This window comes from Lepisosteus oculatus, chromosome 7, assembly GCF_040954835.1.
Source record: "Lepisosteus oculatus isolate fLepOcu1 chromosome 7, fLepOcu1.hap2, whole genome shotgun sequence".
Classification (NCBI taxonomy): domain Eukaryota; kingdom Metazoa; phylum Chordata; class Actinopteri; order Semionotiformes; family Lepisosteidae; genus Lepisosteus; species Lepisosteus oculatus.
The window spans coordinates 10,969,263-10,994,424 of NC_090702.1; the positions used below are offsets into that span (position 1 = coordinate 10,969,263).

Below are 25,162 nucleotides of genomic sequence, written 5' to 3' on the forward strand. Positions count from 1 at the left end.
GGCTTGTTTGTGGTAGCATGTATGTACTGTATGTATTGTGTTGAAATGTACTGTATTGTATATGTACTGTATTAAAATGTACCTTTCTTCCAGTGAAAGACAAAATTTCTATCGTGTGGAAAAACATTTCTGTATATACAATTTCTGTAAATAAGATGGTTTTATTTTTTTTGTTTTAATTGTTTAACTTTAACTGAATTGTATGTATGCATGCAAAATATCTAAATATGTTTAATTACACTAAATAATTACACACAAAATTACAATTTGCACAGCTCGGCAAATTTGAGTTACATGCAAGATGATTGTCATTGTAAAAAAGCTACAGTACATGCTACTATCTGCTAAAAAAGGAACATTGCTTTTTAAGAAGATTTAAATGCTTTCCAGAATTAGGATAACAGTAAAAAAAAACACTGGGAATTGCACTGCAAGTAAAGGAAAAGTTATAAATGAAACAATACCATTCAACCCGTTTAGAATTGCAAGGTGTCTTAATTTCAGGTGTGAGGAAGTTGTTACTTTACAATAACTTTGCATTAGTTTCTTCCTTATTCTTTTATTACTGTAGAATGCTTTTCTATCTCAAGTGCCAGGAATACATATACAGTATAATACAAAACTTGGGATGTAATATATCTAACTGCAATGTAGTCCTCATCCTGTTCAGTTTAACTGTTTTAGCATGATTAGCTGTCTCTGGTAGCATTGCATGAGCACAAAAGTCTCTTTTCCATGGCATTTTTATAGTGACCCAAGACCCACCATCTGTGGAAATAATGAAAAAGATGTTTGTTACACCAACATGACCAATGCACTAGTTTCATCAATAACAAAATAATAAATTGCATGAAATACAATACTGCAGAAAGCAGACATTTCTGTACATCCCAGAAATAGCTAAAGTCTGGATTTAAATTTGAATTGTAGTGACTTACAGTATTGTTAATAGATTTTTTGTTGATGGGTAATAGAATTGGGTGTCATTTGCATAAAGAAAAAATGTTCAAGTCATAGAACAATTAAAACCCTGAAAACTGTAATTATTTTCTGACATAACTACAGTGATTTTTACTTAATTTTGTGACAAAGAGGAGACTCATTTCGCATATTGGCTGGGTTCCTTTAGCTATGAAAACAACCAGCATACATACTCTTATTAACAAGAAACACCTGCACACCCTACACACCTCTGTGATAAAGGATAGCATGTAAATTTTATAGTTTGAGACTATAAGGAAATATTCTTTCCAATATTTTTGTTCAAGTGATGTCTGCAATTCGTGTACTCCAATTAAATTGTAATAGAGAATTTAGTAGAAGATTAATACAGTAAGTTGATAGTGTAGATTGAATAGCTGAAATTCAGTCTTCGCAAAACACAAATAACAAAACAACACGTGTATTAACTTTATTTATTACACTCCTTTACATTCTACAGCAGGGGTGCCCAACCAGTCGATCACGATCGACCAGTTGATCTTGGCGTGCTTGCCAGTCGATTGCAAAAGTAAATGGGCTATTTGACTACTTTTTTCGATAGTTTAAAATCTGTACATGTAATGTCATACATTTTACTGCCCTCGTGTGTGTTTATCCCTTGTTTAATGGGTTGTAAAAGTCTCTTCCCTGAGTGCTAGTTGACACTGGGAAAAAAAGGCTACAAGAGCTCCGTAAATAGAGTTGCGTGTGCTACTCAAGAACGTTCTCTTAATTATTGCTGCGCGAACCTACATTCACTATAGTGCATAGTGGAGCGAAGCAGACTGGCCGTGACAAATTCGCCAACAGTTTGATAAGTTTGATTGCCTGTTTGATAGTTGTAGTGTTTGAGTGAAAAAAGTTGTAGTGTTTGAGTGAAAATGATGAAGCAAAGAGACCAAAAAACTTACCAGAATCGGGATTATTTTTTTGTACTTTCGCATTCAAATCTGCAATGCTAGCATCTATGCGGAAAAGGGAAATATAGAACAACATTCCAAAACTGCACACAAAACGTATGATGTGGAGTTTCCCGATAAAAATAAGTTACGGAAAAGAAAAGTGGAAAAATTAAAATCTCAACTAGCAGCAGTCAGTTTTCACAAGGCCTAATACAAGAGGGAAAGCGGCAGTTGTTCCATGTGAACCATGTCCTGGCTAAACACAAAAAGTCATTTAGGGAATCGAGAAGTAATAAAAGAGTTTGTTGAGACTGCTGACTTGCTGTTTGGAGATTTCAAAAACAAAAATTTTGGCAGGTTCAGACAGCTGTTGCCTGAAATCAAAGAGTTTGATTCACATGGTGAATATGCCCAATTAGAGGATGACAGTGGCTTCTGGATTTAGCATTCCTCACAGACTTGACTGAACTGCTGTATGAGCTGAATGTGGAGCTGCAGGGACACAATAAAAAAGTCATCGACATGATCAGCAGTGTCAACATGTTACAAAAAAAAAATACAAGTGTTCTCAAGTAAGCTTCTCAGTGCCAATGCTCACACTAAGGTAGAATGTTCTTTTTTCTAAAATGGGGAACATGACTGGTTCACTGTAGCATGAGTCACTTGCTTTTATTTGCTGTCATTTTAGTGAAGGGTATCGTTATTGTACTGATGTGCCCACAGTCTGTTTTTCCTATAGAGCTTTAAATTTACACTGGTAGATCGAGCTGGACTGGTAAATGAAAAAGTAGATCTTACATTAAAAAATGTTGGACACCACTGTTCTACAGTATATATAGAATCACTATGTTGTCTCTGCATTTCATAAGATCTTTTGAGTACAATGCCTATATCAATGAAAACATACTACCCCATGAGTAGGCCAAATTATGTTTAGATTACTCACAGAACAACATTAGGTTTGATGTAATCTTTGATGTAGAATACTGTATATTGAATTCAAACGTTGCCCTGAAACAGTTAACTATACGTATTTTGTAAGTTGTAAGACAACAAAAAAATGTCGCTCTTATCCTTTATTAATCATTTTAATTAAATTTTCAGGCAGAAACAAAGCATTTATTGTAATACTTTTATATAAACTATTTGAAACTTGTTTTATATCATTTTAAATTGGGAACACAAGCTGGTAAGGACAGAACACACAAAAAGAAATGTGGAGGTTGGCTTGCCAGAAAGTTGCACAAACAGTGCAATCCAACATAGATTTTGATTTTAATGTAAAGTTAAGTGAATCAAATGTATTTTTAGATTGGTTCATTTGAGAAAATGATGGAACAGAAAGCCATCAGAAGTACTTAAAGTGAAATGTCTGCAGGCTACTATAAAATATGAAGAATGCAAAGTTGAACTTTTGGGGTAATGTTTGAAATTTAAATAATAATTATTATTATAATTGCTTACACGTATATAGCGCTTTTCTGGACACTCCACTCAAAGTGTTTTACAGGTAATGGGGACTCCCCTCCACCACCACCAATGCGCAGCATCCATCAGGATGATGCGCTGGCAGCTATAGTGCACCAGAGCGCTCAACATACATCAACTATCAGTGGGGAGGAGAGCAGAGTAATGAAGCTAATTCATAGAGGAATGTTGCTATTTAACCAGATTGAGATCCCAGATACATATAAACAGCAGTGCTAGTGTGAATAATTATTTGAGAGTGGGTGGCATAATACAGTATATCTGTTTAAAAAATTTAATGTGGAAGAAACATATATCTAAAAGTACTGTCAATACCTAATAAATAAAAATATGAGCTTTTTCTTTGAATCATTCATAATCAAACTAAAAGATTATAGTTTAGACAGAAATGTAAAGATGCCATAATATTTAAAAAAACTGCGTGCTGTCCTTTTGATATCCATTGGTTTATCCTCGATCAGTGCATCCTGGCATGTGTAAGGTGATCACACTGCTCACGTACTGTATTTATACTGCTTGATCACAATGATTTACTGTAGGGATGTCTGCCAAGAATCTGTTAAGTGCTGCAGGTTTGCTTTGCATTATTCAAATGCATGCACTGCATACACAGCCAGCAAGTTTTGTTAAATATTGAATGTGACATGTTGTGGGCTGTGTATTGCCAGGCACGTGGTTCATAAAGGGTTTGTAAAGTGCACTGCTTCTCTGATAATTTTTTATTTGTGTGTTCTGTTGTTTTGCCCATCTACTGTGGCAGATTTATCCATGCTGAGCTTCAGTGAAAGAACAGCTTAAGGCTATTCTGAAAAAAGAAACAAGCCCACCATGAGTACTGGAAAGCACATTCACCTTCTGCCGTTTTATGTGCTGCAATTTACCATTTGCCACTGCAGATTCCAGTACAAACCCAAAGTTGGCCACAAAGTTTACTCATATGTAATGTATTTTAAAATATGTTCTGCATGGTTTCCAAACTTGTGTGGAATGGAATGTGTAGTCTGTTCTACACAGTGATTTCAAAAGCTTAATTTTAAAACTTGTTAGCAATACCATGGCAAGTCCATGAATAATGTATCCATAATAACTGTCATTTACGTTCATTAGTTATTACTTATTGGTTGTTATTTATCAGTTTATATTGTGATTTAATTTCTGAAGCCTTTTACATGTTGTCTAAAGTAATTATTTCTATCTTTGTAGTCAGGTTGCTGGGTGCAGCTTCATTGTGAAGTACTGAAGTTACATACTGTACTTATTACATGAAAGCTTTTGAAACCATTGTTCATATACTGAGAAGCATTAAAAACAGTTGGTTTTGGTTTCAATACCAATACATCAAAATTTGATGTGTTTTCAAAGCCTTTCAGTATATATCCGAAACTAGTATTTTGGTATTTTTCTATCAATCATATGCCAAATATTTGAGTCTTTCACCTTCTAGTTTAAAATATGTTTTTTTTTTAGCCCTCCTTTAAAACATTATTACAAAAATGCTATTTTGATTATGCATTAAATCTCTCTATAACCCTTGGATGTGAATCCATCCATTTTCAATAATTGCTTTACCCAGTAAAGAATCCACATGCCCATGGGGAGAACATGCAGACTTCACACAGAAAGGTCCCCATGTTTTAACAGACCCAAGAGCACAGAGGCAGCAGCACTGCCTACATGCCACCTTGCTGCCCCTTAGGATATAAAAAATCTGTAAACTGGTTTCTGGCCTTATGAAGGTTTTTCAGTATATAAAGACTTGAGAATGCCTGAAAACATGCCAGTTTTCTGCCAGTTACAGCATATCTTGTCACACGATTTCCACTGAAAGTGTGTTCAAGGACCCACTTTGTGTTAGCAATAATACTTGTTATGAATAATGGATTTTTAAGTCAGAAGAGAATTTACACTCTCCTGTTCAAATTAATTCTGAAAATGTCAAAATATTGGCTGCAATATGGAATCACTGAGCTTAGGCTGCATATCCATGTGATTAAGCAATGAGAACAAGGAAAGTAATTGGCCATTTTATTCTTTACTAACAAATTGCTTTTTCTCCTTTCCTTCTCTTAGGTATTCTGTCTATCCATATTCCGTTTTGGCACGCATCGGCATCAACCATCCAAAGCCAATGCCTTTCTTTGGCAACATGTTTCTTTTTCGTGAGGTAAGGATTTTTCCATATTTTGTTGCTACTGCAACTGTCACTCAGGGGAGTACCTCTGAGTATGGAAGGTAATTACCTTTTTGGGAGCTCCCAGTTGAGAAGGGTGAGCTAATGTTTAATGTCCTTTGCTTCATAAGTATAAGGTAAAATTACAGATAACCTCCCTAATTTTCAATGAATGTTTTGATAAGTACTACGTTGTGTTTTGATTAACCCAAAAGACTACAACACAAAAGTTTTAGTCTAACAATACAATTCTACATGAGAAAATCAATGTTCTATCTCACAGTAAAAATTGGTTGCATAGAGTATTTGTGTACGATAAGTATAATAAATATCAGCATTACAGTGATTAGCATTTGTAATTGTATGACTTATTGAATAATAAAAATAAAACATATTTTGTTCAAATATGTGAATATGGAATTTAACATTGAAATAGTTGAATCATATACATCAACAGCACATATTATGGAGCATCAGTCGAACCAGTTAGAACCTGATGATTAGCCCAGTTTTCATCATAATGGTAACGTTTCATTTACTGTAGATTTAGCCATAAAACATGCTTTTCTAAAATAAGGATCTTCAAGAATATTCATTGATATTAGAATTTTCCAAATTTGTTTTAATGTGTTCTCATCTAATGCATGTGTTAACAAAACCATAAATGCAATTACTAGCTCTGTCTCCTTTAAGGTCCTGACCTTAATATTGTTATTAATGTTAATTGGGAAAACGAACCTCAGAGACAGCAGGTTACATGCACTGAACTTCTAGATGTAAATTGTATATATTATATAATTTGTTTCTCAGACAAATGTTCTGTTTCCTGTCAGTGTTGTGGTTTCAAAATATATGTAGTAGGAGTAGCTCCTTTGCAAAGTTAAGGTGAATCCTTAGCAGTGGTAAGAATAAGTAATTATGGCATCATAATCATTTATATTTTTTTTTGTACAATCTGGCTGCAGTTGTCTTGGGTTCTCTGAAGAAGTCGATTGCTTTGTTAATTTATAGAAATCATTTTTCCAGAACACATACCAGTTTCAGTTCAGATTTCTGAAAGAACTGCATATTAAAAACTGTTTGATATTATTTCAAACTGGATGGTTAAAAACCCTGCTAAAGTTGGTTAAATTAATAAAATTGGTTGTTGACAATAGTGGAAATTTAAAACTAAGAAAATCATTATGTGAAGGAGTAGTTTCCAAATCTCTGGCCTCATCAAGTGATTCTGCTTCAGATAGTAAAAGGATTAGCTCTTAGGTTACCCCAGCAAATGCAAGTGTCACTGGGAAACATTTGGGAAGTCTGTGATCATCATGCACATAACTGTAGGATGCTACAGACTGCACCAAATTAAAGCTGTGGATCTGTTCCTGTATTATCCCACCTGGGGAAGCTGTAGATTTGAGTTGTAAAACCTTTCATAGCATCCACACCCCTCCCCTTCCTGGGTCAGACAAAACAGACAAGTTTGATGACATTGCTGCTATAAATGATATACAGGATCAAAACTTTGGTCTTTAAAGCATCAAAACTTGCATGAAGTCATCTTGGATATGTTGGAGGCACATAATTCAAGCTGTGTTTGTTATTATTTGTAGTAATTTTAATAATTTTAAGTTTTATCAATCATAAATGTTTTAATGATCAGATGCACACAAATCATTGTAGAAAGTAAAAGCAGAAAAGGCATTTTTGTTTTTTTTTTAGATATGAAGGACATATGGCCTGTAATAAAAGTGTAGAGAACAGACACAATGAGGATAAATAGGACTGCAGAAACTTGTAATTTAAAAACCCATCAAAAGGAAAGATTCAACATCATTAATCACCTTTGAGTCCTCAAGGAGAATGAAAGGTGAGATTAGAGTTGATTGATGTGATATAGCACTATACCCAAAAATGTAAAAGTATTTAACCTTCATGGTCTTTTATGTCACTAGGACTTAGCACTGTGGCTCAGTATGGTGGTGAAATGAATGCGTAAATCAGTTAAAGTCTCCTCAGGCGACTGAGATATTGCTTACACTGCTTGTGCTGCAGTTCATTAGATCTATTCATTAAAGAAGACATACAAGTAATGACTTTTAATATAATGTGATTCCTAAATAGATTACATATATTGAAAATTGCTTGATTTTTTATGAAGATTATGTGAAAGAGAAGAGGATGTGGTCCATAATTACTAAATAAATGGTGTATGTCTCTGGATTAAATTTGTTACCAAGGGGGGGTAACAGGATCTTAAATTTCAAATGGCAGAACATTCTGCTCTTCCTTTGGGTCTGGTTTATCTCTGTCTAAGTCCAGAACACAGAGAGTATTGCCAGTATTCGTAGAATTAAATTATCCAGTTTTTCCACATTTCCACACCAATTGTACAAAACCTAAAAATCTGAACATGCATCAAAACTCATTTTATGACTACCAAGGCAAAGTGACTGATAATATTGTATGTTTCTTCTTTTATTACTTGGTCTTGTGAAATGTAAATATTTTGGAATATTAATAAAATGTAGTAATATAAATAACAATTTTGTCAGTAAATAGGTCATCATCTGAAGTTTTCCCACCTGTAATATCCTCCTCTTTTTAAAAATGCAGATACCCCTTTTTAGTCATTATTGTATCTTATTTCATGTAGAAATGTCTGTGGTTCTTAAAACCTTTACATGAATAAATAAATAGGCAATTCTAGTAGATTAATATGTAGAAAATAATAGTTTTGGTTAAGCTTGGTTATTAGTGTTGTATACTATCCCAAAACAGCATGGCAACTGGGGAAGACACAGATGTAAAGCAAACCAAAGACATAATATTTTGTCTTAGTTTCCATATGCATCCATTGATCTATTATTAGAAAGCTGCTTATTCCTGTTAAGGGTTGTGATAGATCAGGACCTAATCCAGAAGCATAAGACAGGGCACATGCACATATTCATAAGCTAAGTAGACCTAAATAGACAATGTTCAAACATTTTCTGACCCATGCTTTCATTCTTTAGATGATCATCCTGTAACTTCAGTAACAGATTAAGCTTGCCCTGTAGCATTTTAAAACATTCACTTCTCAGATTTTAACAATACCTCTTTGTAGAACCTTCCCATCTCCTTCAGATGATGTGGTTTGTGCTTGTGAAATGCTGTCTATATTTCTTATCACACTTGTATTATAGGATTGAGGACAGGTATTACTGAAAAGTCTATCTGTAACCAAGCTTGAATTTTTTAGCACAGGGATCCTGTTTTTTTCCTAAAATATTCCTGATAAATTTTAGAATTGGTCTATCATTTAATTCTAACTTTGGAACAAGGACCAGAGCAAGACAACTCCAAAGCAAAGCAAATCCGTCTCCACACATTTCACAAAGGGGGCAACATTCTTTTTCAACACAAGCTTTGCCTTTCTGTCAGTTTGTGTTCCTCTAGCTACAACATTTTGTCCAATTTGATTGGGAAGTCAATAAGTTGCTGTGGGGGAATTTTTAGTTTTTTTTTTTGTTGACATAGCACTCTGCTGGAAACACTGTTTTCATGATGTCAATCTGTGGTGGTAGTTTCAGAGACTGATATCCTGTTTACAAATTGTTGTAATTTGTTGTGAATTGTTATGACAAACCATTTCCTTATCACACATTTGGTAAAAACTTTCTAACATCCTCTTCCTTGTAGGTTGATAACATTCCCATTAGACTTGAAATTTCTGATAATGGACCCCACAGCCCCACTACTTTTGCAGAGACCATATAAAGAGTGTGACAAAGTAACCATATAAGATTTTACAGTGCTGTTTTCCTTGGCTCTTTAACACTCTTCTATAATAAAGCTTTGATTTTTTTTCAGGTTTGAGTTCCACTGGTGACAAATTCTTCTCTAATGCTTGTGTAGCATTGATATACTACTAGACCTCATTTCGTTGCTTTTACCCTTACAAAGGCAGATTAGCCTACATACAGTAGATACAGTAGAATGGCAAACAAAATTCAGAAAAAGAAAAACAACTAGCGACAGGTGACACAAATGACTGTTTAAGGAATGAATCATTCAGATCCAAAAAGTTAGTGTCAGCAGTAACTCCAATTCACTGAAAATCCTCTGACTTTTTATTTTATCTTAGAAGCAGGGGAAAGGAGCCCCTGTGTCTGGGAATGTTCCACAAAAGTGTTCTGTTCAAAGTTCTAGTTTTCTAACTATTAAAATACTTGCTTATGAAAAATATGAAATTTATTTCCCTGAAATTTCTAAGGGCACCTCTGCAGGACATACTCTGTAGTTGCTATTGCTTAGTTACAGTAAATACAATCTGGGACAACAACAACAACGAGTGGAAAAAAAAATTAAAACAACATAACAATAAAAACTCTGCTGCGGTTAAAAATACACTTTGCAACCACTAAACCCATTTTACTTTATTCAAAACTATTTTAATACATTCTGTTTGAATCTTAAATGAGATTAGTTAGTTTATCTTAATCTTTTTAATCATGTGTGTGTGCCACTATGAGTACAAAACAGTTATCATTGGTGGAATTTGTAAACTTCGAACAGTTCAGAAGCTCAGGCATCCATTCCAGTTTTTAAGGTTGCTGTGTAAAAAGAGTGCCCTAATCTGCTCCTTCCCAGCTGAAAGAAAAAGCCAAACAAGAAGGAGGATTTCACTTAAACGAGTCACTACTGTGTATTTTACTGAGAGAGTCACAGCGTTGTGGAATGCCACTGCCAGCTATCACAAGGGGGGCAAGGGGGAAGGGGGCACTGTGCCAGGGGAGCCTGGGGCTTAATTAACTATAAGGCAGGCACGCTGCAGGCTGCACTGCTGCCTTGCATATCAACGACTGGAGTTATTTCTGAGCACCTTAGCTGGACAAGATCTTCTTTGTGCCCTCAGTTTCAGGTTGGCTCACATTTGGCAGAGAATCTTTCTGCTCCTAAGTATCACTCTTCTTTCATCCAGGCGGAGTTATGTAGAGTTCCTTTTCTCCCTGCTGGGCTCAGTGGACCTTGTCTCCGAGCCTCATCATTCTGATAGCCTTAAGGATTGAAGACATTGCTCTAAATCTGAGCTGGCATTCTCCCTTAAATTGCAGAATGTGAATATTCAGTGGATAATTAAAGGGTTAGTGTTTTCTTATTAACAATGCCATCCAGTAACCCTGGAGTACTAGGCAGAAGAAAATATATGTGCCTCTCATAGCAACACAGCACAAAGAAAATCCCACCTAAGCCAATGATCACAAGTAAAGGAGTCTTTCTGGGATAAGTGTCTTAGTTTGTGAAGATCTTTCCTGAACATTGAGCCAGCTGGCTCCGAGAGACATGACTCAGACTTCTCAATCAACTTTGACATAACCCAGTTCCCTAGAAATATTCTGTAAATCTTTAGCAGCTGATTCCTGAACATGATGAAGAGATTTTTCTGTATATAAACAACATATTTTTATTAGCTTACCCTTTCTCAGTCATAGCTTCACAGTTTCAAGAAAATAAATGGGGTTTCACAGTAACAGTCAGAAATTTGCTCAGCAGTGACATCTAGTGGTAGACTCCTGTAGGCCCTACAAAGACTCTGTAAATGGCGAAAGTGTCCTTGCTAATTGGCCAGGAACTTATTACAACTGCAGGGGTTCATCTTGACAGAATGTCACGTGTCACAGCAATATAAGAGTTGGGTTGTCAACTTAATCTTATATATAAACATTTAATGGCAGTGTCAGATTAAAAATATTGATATTTCTTTCACGTGTTTCATTTTGTCAGATTGATTGAAATAGACAAAGCTGTTCAGTCTATAATATCATCAAATGTCTTCTTTTCTGGAAGAAATCCTAGAGGCATTAAATAGCACAAATACAGTTTAGAATTTCAAAAGCTTAATATCTTTTGTTGTTGTTTTTTGCAACTTCTAAAGCATTCACAAGTTATTTCCTCTTAAAATACAATTTAATTTCTAGATAAATATACATTTTCTTCTTGTGTTTTGTGTCACCTTAAAATTGTCTCCATCTAGGATATTCACTTTAGTGTCAGGGTTTCCTCTTGCCTATTTTTAATTTGGACAGTTGACAACTGAAACTCTTCCCTTGCTTGTGGTGTATGCCAAATCATATGGGCACATGAAACCTAACATTAATCAGATATGTATGTTATTTGAATTTGCACATTATCTGTTATTAATAGTATTAGCTGTTTTAAACAAATAGGAATTTATGGAAAGATGTTCCTTCTGATTCCAAGAAAGGTATCTTTCTTATTATAAATCAGTATTGCTCAGAAAGCCATGTTCAATCACATGTAGAACAGACTGCTGATTTCAGCAGAGCTTTCTTATATAATAATACTGATATGGTATTTTCAGAAATTAAGACACTTAAGATAATTTTCATAAGGCATTTTTCACAATGCTTATTTATGACAGTATGTGCTTTCCTCCTTTTAAGAAAAAAGCATAATAAAGTTGAAAAGTAGAAGTCTTTTTTATGTTTTATTTAATGTTTTTAATTGTACTAATTTCACATTTCACTTTAGCAAGTACTTATTTTTGTAGTTCTGTAACATAAAAAGACATTTCCTAAAATATATTTCAAAGCTTTTCATTATAAAATTCACTCTACTTTTCTACTACAATATTTTACACTGTACATACAGTACCATTACAAAGCTTTGTTTAAATGCAATTTTGTATTTTCCAAATGTACATTTTCTTCTGCTAGATGTAACTGCTTTCAACACCTCAAGAGTATATTTTTCTCTGTAACAAGTCCTTTTCAAATTTTCAGTGCTATTTTGCAGCCTTTTGATTACCTTGTATAGATTCTGAAAGTACTGAGTATGACTGACAGTTCAATCAAAAACTGAACATTTTTTGAGAGACAATTGATAAGACTAGAGATATCATAAAATATATTTTTAAAAAGATAAAATAGAAACATTTATACCAAGTGATTTCTATGATTTCTAATTGTGCCCTTTAAAGAAGTACAGATTGATATTTAAACTTAAAAATTGCTAACATTAATAGAGTGAATTATGACAGTTTCACAAAAAACACTTTTACTTTAGTGTTATGCATCCTTACTCTTTGCCTTCTTTATAGATTGCAGTCTTTGTATTTTAAAACCAATTTGTGGTGTCTTTAAGCAACACTTTCTTTGACATAGATTTGAGTTCTGCAATTGCCTTGCAGTTTGCAACAGTAGCTTTCAAGTCAATCCACAGCACCTCACTGGAATTTACGTTCAGGAACTCTAAAAGATAAGAGCCAGTCTGTTACTGTAAAGATTTACAGTAAAAGACGTGCATACTGTAGTAACCGTTTGTTACCAGAATTTCCTTGGAGTCTTTGTTGAGTTATCCTGCTGGAATACAAGTCTCCTTTTATTTTTAACAATGGGTAACATGAGAGAGCAATATTTTTAATAGTGGGCACAGGTAACTTAAAAAAAAATTATTGTCCTACTGTAAGTGGAATAAAATTCTGTTTTCATTCCTTAGTCTCTAAGATATAGTTGAAAAAGTAATTCAGAATTTTACTTGGATTCAATAGAAAGCTCGCAGTCTTTTCTTTTGCATGTTGGTGTTTCTAAAGATTTACATCTTTTTAAGGTATTGTTGCATTTTCACCTGTGAAATTTGTGACTATATTTTGTAAAATTGGAAACTGGAATTATTCAATACTCAGAAGATTCTTCTTCCACGTTTTGCAGAAACATTGCTTGGTCTGCTGCAGCTGCAGTGGTTCCTGTTCTGTGTCTGTCAGTCATACCCCACACAATGCTTTTCAGTAGAGCTGCTCTGTTAGTCTCTCTTTCTTCATTTAGTGATATCTTTGCATTCACTGATATTGTTGCTCTGCTCTTTAGTTTTTCCCTTTTTTGTTCCTTTTATGTATAACAGATTTACATTTTATTGAATTTCTCATATATCAGCATTACAACATCCTCAGATCTCAAATCTCAATACAGAGATATTAATTGAGACATGATTGTTTTTGTGGTCTTATACTGTACAGTATATTTATTTTTTGTGCCCGGGTTAGTTACTAACATGGTTTACAATTCCAAGTTACTGCTTAAAGCTAGTTAGCACTCTCTTAATTAAACTACTTAGAATAGAAATGTAACCCAAGCTTAAGTCTGTTTTTCAGCAATTTCAACCCTAAAATGAATGCCATCCGACTATTATAACCCAAATTAAGTTCTTTAATGTAAGAGCTGCAGTACATTAACGTCCAAATAAATAAATAAAGAAGAAACCAGAGTAATTCCTGATCTGAAAGGAATGCCATAGTAAATGTGTAAAGATTAAAGGAAACTGATCTATTTAACCTAGAACATAGGTGATTTGAAGTGATTTAAAGCTGGTATTTAAAATCCTGAAGAGTACTGTCCATATCATTCTTGGGACATGTTCAAGATCAGCAATTAATTGAGGACATACTGTAGGGACACAACTAGATAATTAAGCTTTGAAAGATTCATAACAGAAAACAGGAGATTATGCTTTGAATAGAGATTTGTTTAAGTTTGGAACAAACCCCTTAGTAATGCTGATGAAACAGATTCTGTGAGCTTTTTATAAGGATTGACTTGATGGCAGTCTTGGATTATGCAGCTGATAGCAACACAATGAATAAACCTGAATAACCTCCTCTCATTTGTTTCCTTTTTATGCAAATACCACTTAACAAATAGAAAATGTTTCACAGTGAGTCAAATGAAGGGATGAACAGTGCTGAGATTTGGTCATTATCTTATTTTGTTAATAAAGCGAGTTTTAAAACCAAAGAATGTATTGAAGGATTATTCTAGATCTCCACAGATCTTAACAGCACCTTTCTAATTTCCAGTTTCATCATCCTTTAATTCTGGCAGATAGATCTCATTGCCATTGTCCTCAATGTCAGACACTCAAGCTAACATTTACAATGCCAGTATTTTATTTGAAATTTCTCTACATTTAAGGCTCTAAAAGATCTAGAACAGTGGTTCTCAAACTTTTTGAACTAAGTACCATCCCTGTTCAAACCAAAGCATCCAAGTATCACCTGCAAGTCAGCTTCTCATAGGAACCCCAGAAAATCTCAATGACCAACATGAGTGCGCACGCACACACTCACACACACATATAATTAAAATAGCACTGAGCATTTACCATTTCAGTGAGAGGGGTGAGCCTGTTTAGTCGAGCAAAGCCTTGCAATGTCAGGGACAAGGGCAGTGAGCTTCAAACGCAGATCTAGCTCAGCATCCATTTTGTTGTGGTACTTTGTCTTAATTTCAGTGAGAGCAGAGAAGTCTTTCTCACAAAGGTAGGTAGTAGCAAAAGGCATCAAAAACCGCACAGCCTTTAATGAGAGGGCTGGGTATTCACTCTGTCTTTGGCTCCAGAAATCCAACAGTGACTGTCGTTTCAATTCTGACATCAAAGTCGCATCAGATGAAACCTTCTCTTGCCTAGCACAGGTCAGATTCTTTGGTATTCCTACGACATCAATAATGAGGGGGTTCCTGATCCATTCTGGTGTGGCCTCAACTGGAAAATACTCTGAGAACTGTTCTTCCAATGACAAGAGGTGTACTGCAGTCACATCGAGAACAGCAGCAGCATCAAGTGCCACACCATACATTTTTCTTCATAGCAGTGATCTTGTCAGACATACAGTATCAAAAACTGTTAAAGAGAGGCCCTGCAGTCCCATATTCAGCTCATTTAAATGTGAGAATATACAGGTACTCTATCAGCCAGGCAGGCTTTTTTTTACCAGCCACACTGGATCATAAAATATACTTGCCAAGGGAGATTGCTGGTCATGCAAAAACATTTGTACCTCGGAGTGCAGCTCAAAGAGTCTCGTGAGCACTTTGCCCCTTGATAACCATCTGACTTTAGTATGTAGCAAGCACACTGAACAGATGTTAATTCATATTGGTCGAGCATTGATACAATGCAACACTTTGACAGCAGAGTCTAACACAGATTTTAAATCCTCAGGCATTTTCTTGACTGCCAAGGTCTCGCAGTGGATGCTGCAGTGTGTTCACTTCATATCGGGAGCAACCTCTGTAATTCATGCAACTACACCGTGTCGGTCTGTCATAACTCTAGCACCGTCTGTACAAACTCTGACACATTTTTTCAAGTCTATGCCATTCTCTTTGATAAATTCATTCAGAAGCTGAAATACTGTATGTGCTCTCATATACTTTTAATTGGTAGCAGCTTAAAGGACAGAAAGATCAGTACTCTTGGCATCTATTCCTTTCAGCCATGCCATAATACTTGATTTTTGCAAGGTATTCATTTTCGAACAATTTTTATGTGGGCGAATGTGGCGCTGTTGGAGAATTTTTCCACGTTTCCCCTTAAAAGACAGTCAAGAGTCTGTCTCAGAAGTTAAAACAAGTTTTTATTTCATGCGCATGGGAGCGAAACAGAAATGCTTGGTGTATTTTTCTCAAATTAACCTAGAACCGACCTTAAATATTTTTCTGCTATCTATGATGCTTTCCTGTGCTTACAAGATTGGCAGTGTTCCAAAATCGTGCACATTCTCCTACCTACCTATTTGCTAAAGATATCTTCTTTTAATACAATTGGTCACTTAGGTTTGTAGCACGCATTCCTATACAGTGGTATAGAATTACATAGTAGCTCTTGTAGCTCACCCTGCGGTCCATTTGGGTCCTAATGCCCCAGTATAGTGACGGGGACACTATACTGTAAACAGGCGCCATCCTTCAGAGCAGACGTTAAACTGAGGTCCTGACTCTCTGTGGTCATTAAAAATCCCAGGGCGTTTCTCGAAAAGAGTAGGGGTGTAACCCCGGCATCCTGGCCAAATTTCCCATTGGCCCTTACCAATCATGGCCTCCTAATAATCCCCCTCTATGAATTGTCTGCATTACTCTGCTCTCCTCCCCACTGATAGCTGATGTGTGGTGAGCATTCTGGTGCACTATGGCTGCCGTCGCATCATCCAGGTGGATGCTGCCCATTGGTGGTGGTGGAGAGGAGTCCCCATTACCTGTAAAGCGCTTTGAGTGGAGTGTCCAGAAAAGCGCTATATAAGTGTAAGCAATTATTATTATTGTGTCCACTCAAGTATTAGCGTGCTCTGTAGTGACGTAGCTAAGTACTGTACGTAGGCTGCGTATTTGGCACATAAACTAATTTTATTAAAATAGAAAATATGAAAACCGTCCCAATTTTTCAGTGCACACAACACATTTTCAAGGTCATCTGGTGTACCACCTGGGGGCGCTTCGCGTACCATAGTTTGAGAACCACGGGTCTAGAAGGCCCACATAGAATTCTTGCTTTTGTCCCTTTTTATTTTACTTCCTGCCAAAATGACAAAGAAATTAAGTTTTCGTTTGCTTTGTGTTAAGCTATTTTTTATTTTGGGAGTTATGTCAGGTTGGATAGTACTCAAACCTGAAGTAGAGGAAGTCTATTCAGTAATATACTGTGTATGCTGCAAAAGGACCACCCATGTACTGTATAACACATGAGATTTCCTGCTTTATCTGACTTATCTGTCTGTATTGCCTTATTTTAGTGACTTGCATTGTCTAATGCTATGTACTAACCAGAAAATAACTAGGTGAAAGGAAATAGTGAAAACTTTTAACACACAATAAGAATATTTTAATAATACACTTAATAAAATTTGATTTGTAAACCTAAGACGTTCAGAATGCTCTTCTGCCTTTTTCATGTATTTTAATTTCACTTAATAAGATCACTGGAATGATACCAAATATAAATACTTAAAAATTGAAAATCAAGTTTTGTATTGTTTCAAACCAGGTCTTGGTTAAGCATTAGCTATTTAATGTCATGTGTTCCCAAAATTTAAGGTAGATGATTTGTCATAGAATTTGTATGTGATGAATGTAAGTCAAGGTAAGTTGTCGGCTAAAGCTGTGTGAGTAAATCAATATAGCAAATCAATACATTAATACAAAAAACATGCTTTGGTAGTGCTTGTTCTCCCTGTATTATGTTTGACACCCAGAGACTGCAGTAATTCACATAATTGTATTAAATGATCTATGATATGTTTAAATGTCACATATTTGAAAGAATGGAGAGGCAAAAATCAATGAGCTGTGAAACAGTAAAAGTAAGGTAAACATTTTTAAAAGGCAATGAAACCAGGAGCTCTGTTATAGTCTCATAAACTCCTCACATTACACAATTCTGCTGCAGCTATCACCTCAGAATTGCAATTTATAGGTCAGTGAATAGGCATTGTTTTGAGAAGAAGGTCTGTTAATTCTTTCATGATGATTATTTTGAGCCTGGCTGCGTGGACGTTTTGAAAGCCTTTCATAAATGTGAATGCAGTGGAAAAGAAGTTTTGCCATTTGCAAAGAAAAAATGGATTTCTCATAGAATGATTATTAAACAAAAGCCCATTTCAAATCCATTATTCAATATCAACACTGTTACAGTTTAACACAAAGTAGATGTGTTCTGATAATGATACAAAATCAAACTTATATGCAGTAAATGATATGCAGCCTGGTAAAGTTTACGTTTGCTGATGCAATGCATAATAGCTGTAGCTGTGGAGGTTTCTGTTACACGGATATACACATTTATTGCTATTGTTTACTTTTAAATTGGAGGGAGATGGTGTGTGATAGGCAGGGGTAGGGGGTGGAATGGGGGGTTGGTAATGGAATTCCTGCTTTTCACATTGTAATACATCTGTGCACTTTGTCCTGTATTATTTTTATGCTGTTTTACAGGGTTTTTGGGATGCACACAATGAACTGATAAAGAAATATGGGAGAGTGTGTGGGTAAGTGAAACTTTGTCCATGCTTTTCTAAGGAGTAAAGAATTTAAAATTAAATGATGTTAATTACCTACACTCATGTTGTATACAGCACATTTACTCCCTAATAATAATAATAATAATAATAATAATAATAATAATAATAATAATACATAACATTGGCACAATTAGCAATTCCAAATTGTGTGGAAGTACCATAAAATAATTATAATTTAATTTTTAATTCTGAAATTAAAAAGTTAACATCCATGTACTGCTTGTATCCATTCTCTCCTTTATTTACATAATGTTTATATTTAACCTTAGAAAATTTGCAAATGCTTGCAGACTTGCACAGTGATACGGATGTTAGTATTGCTGCCCTGCAGCACTTGGGTTTTTGGATCAATGTTATCCATGTGGAGTTCTTCCTGTGTTGCCATTATTGTTATTATTTAAAGTAATAATAATGCTGTTGCTGTTGTTTCTATTACTGTTGGTGATGATATAATTGTATTTAGAAACTCTTAAAAGATAAGAAAACACCTTATCTTGGCTAGCACAATCTTCCCGAAATTAAATGTAATCTTAACCGGTGAAATAATTTCTAATTTCTTAACAAAATGGACTGCTTACACATAATGGCTGCCATGTGTCAACAAAAGAAAGGTTACAAATGAGATGACGCCATTCAGCCTATCTAGCTATTTGGTGACTCATAGCTAGTCTTGGGTGACGTGTATCAGGGACATGTGCAAGCAGCCCCACTACATAGCAGATCAGGTGAAGAAGTGAGAAATTGATTCACCAGTTCAGTTAAGGAGGAAGTGTGGTAATGCTGCTGTCAACAAGATCTTTTTTTAGAAGTTATGATACATGTTTCTTTTTTAATCAAGCAGGAGTAAATGCAAAGCAATTTAAACATTTTTTGTGGAACAAGAACACTGAATCACTGTTAGATTCAGAGAACGGGAGGGAGACAGGATTTTTTATTTAGTTACATTTATTGAGCATACACATCATTATGAGAATGTATTGTGTGGAAATGTGATTGTACTGTCTTTTGAAAGATAGTTATATTGAATTTCAATTAAACTGGCACCCTATTCAATTCCATGCCAGTTCAGCAAAGCAAGGGACTTCTGTGAGATACATGTGTGTTGACTCTGGTGATGTGATACATGAAGAAAGTCCTCCTTGTAGAAAAGTGTTTATGTTTGAATTCCTGCATGCTTGAATTTTAAACAGACAGTCCCTACAGCCATGTTTCTTAATCTCCAGTCCCACGAGCACTGCTAAGTGCTCCCTGCTGGGACATTACAGACAGAGCCAGTGAGGCACTGCTATAATGGATACTTTTTTTTTTGCTTCCACTGTTTTGTTTTTAAATGTCCCTAAACTGAGAAGGACCTTGGGGAGATTTTCTCTGATACAAAAAAGTTTGAGAAATACCTCCCTACAGAAAAGTAATTACACATCTGTGTAAATGTAAATGCATTAGAAAATTATCTTGGTTTCTTTTTTTATGAACTATAAAAGTTCTGCTTCACTGGTATGTAAAATATATATTCCAGTGGTAAGTGAATAAAGATAAATTCAACTATAGAAAAAAGTATTCACTACATAAATAGGGGTTTACTTCTTATCTCTAGATTGTGTGATTTTGAGATCTTTCATTTCAAAACTGTTTTTTTACTAAGCAGCATACTGAGCATCAAAAGACAACTGTCACTCTTTTCATACATGTCATGTTTTTTTACTGAAAAAGTATATGAATTTTAGATATTGATTAAATGGTTTTGGAATTATTTTGATGGATCATTTGCGTCTGACCATGAAACATGAGTGACTTTGACATGCATAATCACTAATTCAACTCATTAGTGAGAGAGATGAGTGGGCATAGGTAATCTAGTGACTTAACCTGTTAAATGTCAGGACAGGTGAAAGTCAAAAAAGAAAAATACAGAAAAGAATCAGTTTGTTCTGTCTATCAAGTGTATAATGCCATTGATATAGTGGAGGCTGGCTTAGTCATTCCACTGCCGTTTGCCATCTGGGCTGTTCACAGCCAGCAAATCCTGACCTGGCAATATGTTACAGCCAAGCACAGTCAGTCAATGATAATCCACAATCTGGGAGACCACAAGTTATGACACTTCTCCTGATCAGACACATCCTCATCCTAGTGTGGAGGTCTCGATACGATGGCCAAGTCACTACAGGACCTTGCTTGTAGTGAGTGATGGAAGCCTGAATGTCCAACACTACAATGATGAAATTCCCTTCCTCTTGGCTCATCCTGATGTGACAGTATTCTGGCAAGACAATACATGTCCCCATGATACTTGTGTAAGAGTGGCTTTCATAACAGATTACATTATGATGGTTATTTCATGGATTTCCTACTCGCCAGACTTAAGCTCTGTTGAACACAGGTGGGATGAGCTGTGGTAACGTGGCATCTAGAACTCAAAAACCAGTGAACTAGCACATACAGTACTTGTCCAGGCTTTATGAGTAGAATGTGGCAGGATGCTATAATAATATCCTTTATTTTATGTAGTGCCTTTTACGTCACATCATCATCAACTCAAGGCAACATACCTTGGTCATGTCAAAAGTCAAATGTAAAACGTTTAGTACTATCAAAAGAGACAGAAAATCAAAAGACACAGAAAATTGATATACTAATCAATACAGAATGCAGAATATGGACTATTCTGAGCCTCATATTGGGAATTGAAAGAAGGCCAAGTCCAAAATGTGCAAATGATTTATAGGCATACAGGGAGATCAGAGTTCACTGATGCCAAAGAGTTCAAGCCCGTAAAAGTGTGCACATGTTTTTAAAATTTAATTTCCCAAGGCTGTCACTGCAAGGAATCTAAAACAGGTGAAATGTACTAATTATGTTAGCTTTAATTTAAATATGAACAGCTGAGTTTTGTACATGCAGCAAGCTGTGGAGAACATGTTTTGAAATTACAGTATGGAATGAGACTAATTTAGCTTGGAACAGACTTCAGCATGTCTTAGATTTTCTGCATTAGAGTGGAGGAAATGTGTGAATGTTGTCATACGATGTTATGAAGATAACAATAGACACACTTGCAACACTACATATTGTATGAACGTCAAAAGTAAGACTCTTTGCCACCAAGATTCCTGACCTGAATATGTGGACTGAATGGAAGACCATCAATAGTCAGATTAAGGTTTACACATTTGTAGAGCTGATATGGAAAGCCAATCAACATAACTTTGTTTTTGTCAAAGTTCTGATGTTGTTGCGGTCGGCATCCCCTCTTCCAGAGGGCGCTCCAATCCCCTCTTGGTAGTCCTTTAAATTATTACTTATGTTACTTCCTTGTGTGTCTAGGTAAGGTTCCCTATTTATGTTTACTTCCTCGTGCCTTCGGGGCTCAGCTTTGGAAGATGGTTGCCTGATGGCCTGCTTACTACCAGGGTTCATGGGAAGCCTGAATGCATAGGCCTGTTATAGTTACCCTGACCTTCTGAGCCCAGAGCATGGAGCGAAGCCCTGTTATCCCTAGTTCCTGTTCTATGTGTGTTCTTGTCCCTGTTTGTCTCTGGATGGATTTCCCGGTAATGGATCTATGGACTGTTTCCTGATGCCCCTTTGGACCCGCTTGGATTTGGTTTCTATAGGATACCTACCCTTCACTACTGCACGGACTCCCCTGTTACCACTGTGAGCACTAATAAACCTGTGTCTTCCCTGAAGTCCGTCTCCAACTCCTTTCCGGATTTGCTGCCTCGCGTAGGGTCTTAGCTACACTCTTCACAGGAGTCTTACCCGGCAATCGTGACGGATGTAAAAACTTTCATTTTGTTGCACCTATTTTTTAGCATAGTCTCGTAGTGGGTCAAGGCGTTTAGTTTGATTAAAATCAGGTTTAAAGAAAGCTAATAAAAACACTTTTAGAATTTTTGATTCTCATTTTCATTAAAATTTATAATGGAAGTCTGTATTGAAAATACAAAAAATTACTTTTATTCACTCAAAGAAACAAGTAAAATGAGATTCCCAATATATTTATTGTCTCATATAGTGTCTATATAATGCCTCATGGTTCTGTTGAAAGATTTAAAGATTAATCTATAAAATAAAACAAAAAATAATATGCTTTTAACTGCTTCACCTTATGGAGCAGTGGTGTCCAAACCTGGTCCTGGAGGGCATGTTTGTACAGTATGCTGGTTTCCATTCCAGTTAATTGGACCAATTTAACTACAGGTACTGGAGCTTTAAAAACCTACAAAACTTGTAAACACCAGCCCACTAAGAGCAGGATTGGACATCACTACTATAAAGGGTTGTGAAATGTTGGAAACAAACCCAACAGGCACAGGGTGCAATGCAAAACACCAGGCACATGCACATACTGTACACACAATTTAGAGACACCAAATGACCTATCCAGCATGCCTTTGGAAGGTGAGAATAAACAAGAGCACGTGGTGAAAACATATGCGAACATATGCAGAATGTGTGCAAATCTGGGAGGGAAATGTCACCTCACAAGTGCATAAAAATCATAGTTTTAGAGTGGGCTTCTCCTTGTGACAGATTGCAGCTCAGCTCCACATTTCAGCAGCTCCAAGCTGGTAACATAAAGATAATATGGTGCATGTGGTCAAGGGAGAAAACAAAAACATTACAGTACAGAAACGCTGGCAACCTAGCCACTGTGGGTTTTAATATTTATTCTAGAAGTTAGACATTAACTCCCATGTGATCTCAATGGATATAATTACTTTCTGCTGTTCATTTCAGCTTTTGCATTTGACTCTCAGCAAAGAGTTTTGAACAGCTACACAACTTTTTGCACCACTTTTTTCTGTACATGTATACTCTAACCCCGCATTATTATGGTGCACTTCATCTGTACACCATGAGGTGTGATGCTGTCAAGAGTTTTCTGTACCTTACCCCTATTTCCATAAGTAATCCCAACCCTGCAAGTACTGTATACGCTGTGTGCACAAGTAACTGACATTCATTGTTATTCTTATTGTTCATTAAGTACCAAGACCAAAAATTGCAGAAGAAGAATGTAACATCTTTGCCAGCAAAGATTACAGCAGTGAGTAATTCGCTTAGTTTTAATAAGATTCATGAAGTGGAAGGTTTTGAATATATTGCAGTCCTTCAAGCCTCTATTGCCTTACAGCAGGATTATCAACATTCCAGAATGGAAGCTTCCTGAGCCTAGAGGCAAAGCTTTTAAAAAATTTTATGCCCAGAAACAAAATATTAAATGCAAGTTAGAGCTATTAAATGTAAATTGCATAACCAAAGAAGTTGGAAATTTCCTACACAAATGAGAGCAGTTTCAACTGCCATAATAATTTAAATCTTAACACTTATTACCACATCTTATTCTGTTGTAATCTTAAATTCATGATAAGGAAACATTGTCTCAATGAAATATACCGTAAATGTAATGTAATTGTCTAAATGCTTTGTAGTCCCATCATGTCTTGCCAACAAGTGTGGGCGTATCCAAATGCTACACATGCTGGTCTTCACTTCACAGCCCACAACTCCCATCCCCTCAGATTTGAGTGGCATTTTACCTGGCTGGAGGGTGTCTTTTTCCTAGGATGACGGAGAGCTCCATTAACCATGGGAACATTCCCTGATTCTCCCCTGGTGCAAGTGTAGGGGCTTTGCATCTGTCTTCCATGGCCCTGTCTTCCTCCAGGATTCTGGGCCTCCATTGGTCTGCTTCTGGTGAACTCAAACGGAGCCTCAAAAATTTGGCCCCTATTTTCAGTCTGAAAACTGCTTCGTTAGTCTTTATACATATCAATAAATTTTTAAAAAGATTAGAATAGACTTGAAATATGTTATATTCTTTTGAAGGCCTAATCTATAAATGTAGCCTTGTTCTATAATAATCTTGACATATTTGAATAGTGGTACAAGATAAGATCACTTTATTGGCCATATACAATTTATTGTATTAGGAATTTGTCTTTTCACATACCCCGACTTGCTCTCCATGAGAAACACAGACAAGGAGAGAAGCTTGGAATCAGAGCGCAGGGTCAGCCATTTATACAGCGCCCCTGGAGTAGTTGGGGTTAAGGGCCTTGCTCAGGGGCCCAATGGAGTAGGATTCCTCTGCCAGCCACGAGATACAAACCGCCAACCTTCCAGCCACAGGCGCAGATCCTTAGCCACAGAGCCACCGCACTGTGTCATCTTGATAAGTGATTCCCAACCTTGTCCCTTAGTCTGTTGTTTCAACATTTTATAGTATTTGAATTTTCTTGGCAGTTTTTTGTGGACATTTAACCATTCAGTTAGAGCATTGAAGTGTTGATTCAAACTATTCACTTTTATCTATATTTTTGCAATTCAACAAAGGGAACTTCCTTCGAAGGAAGTGGATACCTTTTCAAGAAACTCTTTTAAATGCATATACTCATTAAATTTATTATACTATGTACTGTACGTAAGAATAATATTACATGATTTATTTAGCAGCTGTAGGGCTTTTACTTTTTTAAAGAAAGATTTACCTACAGCAATAAAATAGACCTTGTGATACATAAGATTATTTATTAATTCTTCAACTGTGTGATTTTATCACTCATCAAGTTTTGGCATATTTTTAACCAATTAAAAATATTATCTGGTAAACAAAAGGCAGAAAAAGGATAAATGCTCAGTTTAAATTTTTTATAAGAAGGTTTACCGTGAGAGAACCTGTTCTCCACCACTGCAGGTTTCACACGGGTCTGTATGCACAAAAACACAGAATACCCACTAAGTCAGGGATTTTTATTTTATTTTAATTTATTT

At 35.8% G+C, this 25,162-nt stretch overlaps 1 protein-coding gene across 3 annotated transcripts in view; it reads left to right on the forward strand.

Annotated features, from left to right (window-relative positions):
* The window catches only part of tbxas1 (thromboxane A synthase 1 (platelet)), a 129,354-nt gene that overhangs the window by 36,252 nt on the left and 67,940 nt on the right, over positions 1-25,162 (forward strand). For all 3 annotated transcript variants that reach the window (XM_006633793.3, XM_069192155.1, XM_069192156.1), the window contains 2 exons: positions 5,442-5,535; positions 18,297-18,349. In XM_006633793.3, coding sequence (XP_006633856.2) covers positions 5,442-5,535; positions 18,297-18,349 — 147 coding nt within the window. The remainder of the gene's footprint in view (positions 1-5,441; positions 5,536-18,296; positions 18,350-25,162) is intronic.